The sequence below is a fragment of the Dipodomys spectabilis genome, unplaced genomic scaffold, assembly GCF_019054845.1.
Source record: "Dipodomys spectabilis isolate Male_0828 unplaced genomic scaffold, ASM1905484v1 ptg000145l, whole genome shotgun sequence".
NCBI classification, from domain to species: domain Eukaryota; kingdom Metazoa; phylum Chordata; class Mammalia; order Rodentia; family Heteromyidae; genus Dipodomys; species Dipodomys spectabilis.
In genome coordinates, this window is record NW_024870822.1 from 23,735,654 (window position 1) to 23,745,000 (window position 9,347).

At 38.3% G+C, this 9,347-nt stretch overlaps 1 protein-coding gene across 1 annotated transcript in view; it reads right to left on the reverse strand.

Annotated features, from left to right (window-relative positions):
- The window catches only part of Swap70 (switching B cell complex subunit SWAP70), a 75,405-nt gene that overhangs the window by 21,026 nt on the left and 45,032 nt on the right, over positions 1-9,347 (reverse strand). The window contains exons 4-5 of the mRNA XM_042691371.1: positions 3,849-4,076; positions 350-496 (exon numbers count right to left, since the gene is read on the reverse strand). Of these exons, the coding sequence (XP_042547305.1) occupies positions 350-496; positions 3,849-4,076 (375 nt within the window). The remainder of the gene's footprint in view (positions 1-349; positions 497-3,848; positions 4,077-9,347) is intronic.

Here is a 9,347-nt window from a genome sequence, read left to right on the forward strand (position 1 = left end):
ACACACACACACACACACAAAATCTCCAGATCTTTTGGTATGTCCATGATTTGTACTATCTTACTGACATTTTTTAAATTTTATTTTTATTGCTCTACTTTGTTCCATAAATGACCCCACAAATATACAGTGAATTAAGATACTTTGTTGACAAGTATAATATAGCAAATTGAACTCGTCAGTTATTTTTAATTTTTGGTTCAGAAGCAAGGGCATGCCTGCCTTATTTTGGAAATGTAAATTTAGGATTTATTTGAAGGCAAGCTCTAGAATGGGGAGAGATGAGAAAGCCCCGCAGCAGCAGGGGGCAGCACCGAGTAAAGATGCAAAGAAGGAATAACAGACTAACCTCTACGCAGCAGTTTTCATCCAGCAAAACATCTCCTTTCTTATCCTTCAGATCCTCACTCACATAGTAAGAAATTATGTTGGGTTTCAGTACAAACCAACGTTCTGTCCAGTTTTTCCGTCGATGGCCTTTTTTCATCATGTAACCCTAGAAAAGATTAAATCATTTGCTTATGCTCTCATTTATAAAAACTGAGATTTATTTCTTCCTTTATAGTCTTATGTTCTTCATTATCTGGTATATGACCCTTCAAGAATCTATGAAAGTCAGGGCATTATACCCCAAATCACATAAGCATATAGAGATAAGAGTTTGTATATAATCTCAGACATTTCAAAGATAACTCTACCCAAAGTGATATATAAAAAGGGGGGCTGGATGCAGTACCCTCAAGTGGTGGAGAACTTGTCTAGTAAGCACAAGGCCCTGAATTTAAGGGAGACAGAGAGAGAATGACATACAGATAGCAAGACATTGATTTTAATAACAGAATTTTCTTAAATTCTTCATCTTTTGAGCTATTTACTGAAATATTTACTGGCAAGATGAAATATCTTTGATTCAATTCAAAACAATAAATGGAACATAGGCATGGTGATGCACTTCTATAATCCCAGCACTAGGGCAATTGAGACTGAGGCAGGAGGATCTAGATGTGGTTCAAGGACAGTCTCAGCTATATAGCAAGACTGGTCTCATAAATGAATGAGGTAGAACTTTTGGTTCACACCTCTACTCATAGTTACTCATAGCTCTAAGGAATGCAATTCAAAATCAGCCCAAGCAGGAAAGTCTGCGAGACTTTTATCTCCATTTTACCACCAAAAAAGCCAGAAGTGAAACTGTGGCTCAAGTGATACAGTGCCAGCCTTGAGCAAAAAAGTTCAGGAACAATATCTAGGCTCTGAGCTCAAGTCTAAGGTTTGATATCAAAATAAAAACTTTTTTTAAAAAAAAATGAGTGAGTGAACAATATTAATTTGGCTGAAATTCCATTCAATTATTATACCAATCCTAATCATATAATGTGTTCGGGTTCTTAATCCTTGGAGTTTGAAATAAAGCTATCTTTTTTCTTTTTTTTTCTTTTTTTGTCGGTTGGTTGTGAGGCCTGAACTCTGGGCCTAAGCACTGTCCCTCAGCTCTTCACCTCAAGGCTAGCACTCTCCCACTTGAGCCACTGCACCACTTCCAGCTTTGTCTGCTTATATGATGCTGAGGAATTGAACCCAGGGCCTCATGCATGCAAGGCAAGCACTCTACCACTGAGCTACCTTCCCAGTCCTAAAACTGTCTTTTTTTTTTTAATTGTGAAAATACTGTACAGAGGGGTTACAATTACCATCCCTTCCCATCACTCTCCCCTCCGTCCCCCCAACCTGCGCCAAAGTTGTAAAGTTTGTTTTTCGACATAATGTCTTGTACATCTCATTGTTGCAATGGGTCCACCTTCCCCTCCACAAATTATACCAACATCAAATACAGTGAAAACAGGGGTTATGCATGGGGGAGGGACATACAAAGCAACAAAGAAATTAAAGCTATCTTATAAAACAATTCATTTATAGTTCTCTATCCTAGAAGTCATCATCAGACAGAAACGGTGTCTTATAACTCTTTGTAATATCAAAAGCCTATACAAGTTAAGCTTCAATTAATGTTTACTGATAGAATCTATTGGGGAAAAAAGAACAAAGTCAACATATCTTCTAATGAACAAAGAAAAGAGCAAAGTAAGGAAATCCAAAATGAGAGCTATTATTTAATGTAAGATATTCTTCTTAATAATGTAGGCTATTTTAAAGAACCACTAAAATACAAACAAATTCTATTAACAAGAATTAAGCTTCATATATATAGAGAGAAATATATACATATATTTATATATATGTATATATATACATATATATGTCAGATACTATGTTAGTGCTGAAATCACAAAGATAACAGTCTAATGAGACATGCAACTCACTATATGGAAATATCTTTTTCTTAAAGTACAGGCATTTTTCTAATCCTGTAAAACAAAATACAAAATCATATAGGAAATCTAAAAATATAGAAAAAGGATAGAAAAGAAAATAAGGGTCAGAAACCAGTGGCTCACACCTGTAATCCTAGTTACTCAGGAAGCTTGAGAGCTGAGGATTGTGGTTCAAAGCCAGCCTGGGAAGGAAGCATCTCTGAGACTCTTATCTCCAATTAACTACCAAAAAGCTAGAAACAGAGCTGTAGCTCACATGGTAAAGCACTAGTCTTGAGTGAAAAAGGTCAAGGACAACTTCCAGGCTTTGAGTTCAAATCCAGTATGGGCAAGGAAAGAGGGCGAGGGCAAGGAGAGAAAAGACGGTCTGGGGGTTGTCAAGTGGTAGAGTTTAAACTGAGAAGGATGAAGAGGGAAGAGAGAGGTGGGAGGGAGAGAGGAAGAAAGAAGAAAGAAGAAGAAAGAAGTAAATTTGGCAAGCATTCTTCTAGAGATCTGCAAACATACATCATGCTGCACCAAAGAGATTAGAAGACAGTAGGTCCTAAGCACCTGTCGTTTTCACGAACAACAGAAGGGGTATCTTTCCAGGCCAACAGTATGAATGTATCCATGACATGAGAGCATTTTATTAAAAACAAGAAAAATAGTATTTAAACTGTTCTTTTTTTTCCTTTGCCAGTACTAGGGCTTAAACTCAGAGCCTTGCCTCACACTCAGCTTCTTTACTCACTGCTGATGCTCTATTACTTGGGCCAGATCTCCAGTTCCAGTTTTTAAACAATACTTTGTTTAAACAATACTAGTCCTAGGGCTTGAACATAGGCTTAGGCAATGTCCCTCAGATTACGCTACAGCTATACTTCCAGCAGTTAAATGGAGATAACAGTCTCATGGACTTTTTTGCCTTTGCTGGCTTCAAACCTCAGCCTCCTGAGTACCTGGGATTACAGGCACCCAATTTAAATAGTTCTTTTAAATCAGTTACTTCTTTTTTTTTTTATTTTGTTTTTTTTTTTGGGTCCGGTCATGGGGCCTGAACTCTGGGCCTGGGCACTGTCCCTCAGCTCTTCAGCTCAAGGCTAGCGCTCTACCACTTGAGCCATAGCGCCACTTCCGGCTTTTTTCTTTTTGCTTATGTGGTGCTGAGGAATCGAACCCAGGGCCTCAGGCATGCAAGGCAAGCGCTCTACCACTGAGCCACCTTCTCAGCCCCTAAATCAGTTACTTCTTAATTCTTTTAATTATACTCCAAAACTGTATCCATTATTCTTTAAAAAAAAAGCCCAGGGCTGGGGGAGACATGGCACAATGGTAGAGCACTTACCTAGTATGCAAAGGGAGAGGATGAAAGTCAAATACAAGACTGGGAAATAACAAACTTTACTTTTGTTCTAAAATCAGCTAAGGAGTACAAGTGACTTATACCATCATTATAGAAAAAGAAATGTTATTTCACTTCAAACATGTCAAATTCTAAAGATGAAGAAAAATATAGCATTACAGGACTCTTACCTGTTTCAACACATCTAATATAAGCTCACTGAAGACTTCATTAATGGCCATAGTTACTGTCTGACGATCCATGCCTTTGCTGAACTGTCCATTTCCAATAAGCTCAATAAGTTCCCACACAGAAAGGCCATCTTTACTGTCATCAAAGTTGACTTTATAATGCTCAAATTGTTCTTGCTGCCAACCTCCTCCCATAGCTTCTGTAAGTTTCTTAAGCAGGTATTCAATCTGTATTTTAAAAAATGTTTAAATTATTTCTCATTTAAAAAACATAGGTATGCACTTACACTTACATTATTAATATTGATATGATCAATTCACGGTATTTTTTTTACTTTTTTTTTTTTGCCATTCCTGGGGCTTGAACTCAGGGCCAAGGCACTGTCCCTGAGGTCCTTTTTGCTCAAGGCTAGCACTCTACTTGTGCCACAGCACCACATCCAACCTTTTCTGATTATATAGTAGGGAGGAATCAAACCCAGGGCTTCATACATGGTAGGCAAGCACTCTCCCACTAAGCCATATTCCCAGCCCTCAGGATATATTCTTATACCTCCAGAAAAACAGTTTTGTTAGGAAACTCCTATTTTCAGGAAGAGGGATATGAATACATCTGTATTAGCCTAGACTAAGGAAAGGAATCCAATGAAAAACCTCTACTAGTATAATTATATGTAGAATTAAAACAAATTACAAACATATAGCAATGTTATTGTGATCTGAATACTCTTTTAGATAAATATTTCACTAAAACAGAGTATTAATCTGAAAAAAAAAAGTAAAAGCAAAAGGACTGGGATTTCAGTGATAGCATTTGCCTATCAAGATGGAATCTCAATAGGAAATGTACTCATGACTTTGCTCATGCAACTGTAACCCCTCTGTACAGTATTTTTACAATAAAAAACAATTTTTTTTAAAAAAAGGAGTCTCTCCCAGTACAAACCTCAAAAAAAAAAAGCCGTTTTTTATACATCTTAACATTAACAGTTCAATCAAGAGCCAGTGGCTCACATCTATCAACCTAGTTACTCAAGGATTGAAGTTGTTTTGTTTGGTTTTTGTTTGTTTGTTTGTTTGTTGATCGTGGGGCTTGAACTCTGGGCCTGGGCACTGTCCCTCAGCTCTTCAGCTCAAGATAAGTGCTCTAGCACTTGAGCTACAGTGCCACTTCCGGTTTTCTGGTGGCTTATTGGAGATAAAAGAGTTTCATGGACTTTCTTGCCCGGGCTGGCTTTGAACCACGATCCTCAGATCTCAGCCTCCTGAATATCTAGAATTACAGTCGTGAGCCACCAGCGCCCGGCTTCAAGGATTGAAGTTTAAAGCCAGTCTAGACAGAAAAATCTCTGAGACTCTAATCTCTAATTAACCACAAAAAGATGAAAATGGAGGTATGACTCAGGTGGTGTCAGCCTTGAGCAAAAAAAGCTAAGCAAGAGGGCAAGCCCTTGAGTTCAAGGCCTAGCACCAGGTACCTCCACATCCCCCCCAAAAGATAAATAATTGTTCAAAATAAAGTAACTTAGTGGCATTAATATATACAGAAGTTTAAGCTCACTCAGGGCCACAAATAGAAGGGCCCAGGCTGGCAGATTGTGGACTATATGCCCACAGAAGTCTTCGTAAGGTCAAAGGAAGCATGCATGTGTGGCCCATGTCTATACAGGATGAAGGACTACAAGTGAGGTGCCAAGATGGTACAGCTGATGAACACCCATACAAGTCACCTCCACTGCAAATAAGGTTATACCCTCTTATTCCAGCTCCAGTTTCTTCTTCAATATCAGATCATATGCCATGTTTACAATCAGAGGTCTATCAGTAACCAACTCAGCTTTCAAAGCAGCCTTTCAGGTTCACTCGAATGTTCCTAAAAGGTAACCCCCAAACCCTATCATCAGCTCCCAGAACCAATCTTCTCGGTACTTTCAGTGAGTGCTAAACAACTAATTTAGGTTGATTCCAGGTGATTTTTCAACACAATCTCCACAAACAAACAATGTAAGGTCCTTTAGATTCATTATACTGGGCCATGGAGAGACATTCCCATTCTCTAGTATCCAGTTATACTACATGACATACCATGATCACAGGCTGCTATCCTCGTCTCCTGATGCCCCATTACTCCCTAGTGGCCCAATGGCCCATATCAATTCTGAAAGCGCATTCAATTTCAGGAAGCAGCTTACTTCCTCCTTCTAAACAAGTTTCACCAAAAATAACTAAGACTAAACCTTCAAGCTGCATGTGATTTTTCCAGGCCTTCAGTTAAAAATTTGTATTGTAAAAAGCTCTTTTTTTGTCATCATTAAAAGGGGCATTTATTCATTTAGCAACAATTCATGTTTTATTTCATTTAGGGCTCATAAAATGATTTTGATTTTCATTGTGTCAAAAGAAAATCCACAGCAAATACATCCTGTTTCATTCAATGGGAAATGAATACTATGTAGAAACTACGCAGACACACATTTACAGAAATAGCATCAGAAAAAAACGGTGGAACCAACTAAAATGGGTATACACTATTGTTATCTGTGACAGAAATACCTTGAGTTTACTATGTTAAGAGATTTAGACATTTAACCTTCTTCATACTTCTTTTTCAGCAATGGAAAATGAAATCAAGTGCAAACTTCTGTGTACCTCTTGTATTTTTCATTTGACTGTCACTGTTCTATAGAAGTAACTGAAGATGGAGAAAAAAAGTTGTAGGTGGACTACTGGCAATATATAAAAAATGCTTTGAACTTATGAGGCTTAAAATCTGTTGACAAGGAAGTGGCGCTGTAGCTCAAGTGGTAGACTTGAGCTGAAGAGCTGAGGGACAAGCGCCCAGGCCCAGAGTTCAAGTCCCACAACCGCCAAAAAAAAAAAATCTGTTGACAAAATTAAAAGTTAAACTTGTATACTCACTGGTAGAGAGTGAGGGAACAGAAGACACTACACAAAAGGAAATGTACTTATTACCTGACTCATGTCATTGTAATCCCTCTGTAGTTCATCCTTATGATAACAATAAAAAATTCATATACTCGTGACAAGTTAAAGCATTGTATGTTTGAGATTTTAATGTATGGGTTTCACATATTTTATTAAAATATATACATTAAAAATAATGCAGTTCTTAAACTGCTATATGTTATTCAGAAAGGAAGCAAAACCTATTAAGACATGTTTTCCACAATACAATTGGTTTTTCAGTGTTTGGTAAAAAAAAAGAACAGGTAAAATGCTAAGAACTTAGTAATCACCATGTGGTAAACCTCAAGAGTCTGGTTCAGTGACTAGATAAAGTAATTCCACAGTAATCTGCACTAGTGACTCCTGGCCAATGGGGCATAATATATAAAATTAACCCTAATTCTTTTTTGGGTGGTAGATATGAATTACTGGCACCTGGATTTTTTTCTTTCTTTCTTTTTGTGCTGGTCCTGGGGCTTAATCAGAGCCTAGGCACTGTTCCTGTTTGCTAAAGACTAGTACTGTACCACTTGAGCCACAGCTCCACTTCTGGCTTATTTTGGTGGTTAATTGGAGATAAGAGTCTCACAGACTTTTCTGCTTGGTGTGGCTTCCAACTGCAATCTTTAGATCTCAGCCACCAAGGTGGTTAGGATTACAGACATGAGTCACCAGAACTTAGCTGAAATGTTCAGGGACAGCTCCCAGGCCCAGAGTTCAAGCCCCACAACTGACAAAAATAAATTAATAAATAAAATGCCAAATGTGCCACACATATCACCAGGTATCTTGTACTTAAATTTTTTCAAACATCTTCTCATTTATTTATTCACTCACTAACACACACATACCCATTTAAGTGGATACTAATCATGGTTCCATGCACTATATAAGTCCTCTTGAGAATATACTATAGAAAATATTTATTCCCGGGCTGGGAAGGTGGCTCAGTGGTAGAGCGCTTGCCTTGTATGCATGAGGCCCTGGGTTCAATTCCTCAGCACCACATAAGCAAAAAGAAAAAAGCCGGAAGTGGTACTGTGGCTCAAGTGGTTAGAGCGCTAGCTTTGAGCTGAAGAGCTGAGGGACAGCGCCTAGGCCCAGAGTTCAGGCCTCACGACCAGACCCAAAAAAAAAAAGAAAAAAAGAAAGAAATTATTTATTCCCATTTTACAGTGGGGAAACAAAATCAGAGAGACTGAGTAATTTGTTAGGTAACGAGCAAGTGGTAAAGCTGGGTTTCAAATCAGTCAGCCTGATTCCAGATACTAGGTTTCAAACAAAAACATGTCTGTCTGTTAGATGATGGCCTGACTTTGACTTGAAAATAAATAATGGAGTTGGGCTCCAGTAACTCATGCCTGTAATCCTAGCTACTCAAGAGGCTGATATCTGAGGATTATGGTTCAAAGCGAGCAGAGCAGGAAAGTCCATGAAACTTTATCGCCAATTAATTACCAGAAAACTGGAAGTAGTGCTGTGGCTCGAAGTGATAGAGTACTAGCCTTCAGTGACAGTGAGGGACAGTGCCCAGGCCCTGAGTTCAAGCACCACAACCACAACCAACAATAAATAAATAAATGAATAAATAAATAAATGGTTCCTTGATAGCAAAAAAAACAAATATGGGATAATCTGAGTTCCTGGACAGCACCCAGTGTCCAAGGCCAGACGTGTTCTACAACTTAAGTGCAATACAGCATTTTCCTATGGCTCCTCACTGGAGTGATCAGTACAGATAGGCTGTGGCTTCCACACCTAATTTCTCAGCCATCATGGTATGGTAATTCTGTGAACTATCCACAGCATCCTTTTCTTTTCTTAACATTTAAATTCATATTTATTAAATATTTACATTTTTATTTTTAAATGTTTTGTGATATGTGTTCTTATATACTTACATGCCAAATTATACCAAAATCTGTAAGTATATTAATTGTTGCTAGGGGGGTTTCCTAGAACGTAGATTCTGACCCAAATCTTGGGGCAACAAGGGGCTCTGCATCCTTTCAAAAAATATTCTTAGGCCATTATTCTAGCTACCTAGGAGGCACAGGTAGGAGGATCAAGGTCCATAGCCTACCCCAGACAATAACAGAAGATCTTATCTGAAAAATAATGTTAAAGGGGCTAGGAGAAGCTGGGCACTGGTGGTTCATATCTGTAATCCTAGCTACTCAAGATGCTGAGATCTTAGGATCGCAGTTCAAAATCAGCCTAGGCAGGAAAGTCTGTGAGATTCTTATCTCCAATTAACTACCTAAAAAACAGAAGTGGTGCTATGGCTCAAAGTGGTAGAATACTAGCCTTGAGCAAAAAAGCTCAGGGATAGTACCTAGGCCCTGAGTTCAAACCATACAACTGACCCTCCTCCACCCACCCATCCAAAAAAGAAAAAAAAGAAAGAAAGGGCTAGGAGAAAGGCTGAATGGTCTAGACTGCCAAAAAAAGAAACTTTTTTTGGTTTCTTTTTCCACTTACGTCAGTCAATTTGACCATTTCCAAGTAAGCACAAGAACTGTAATTCAGTCA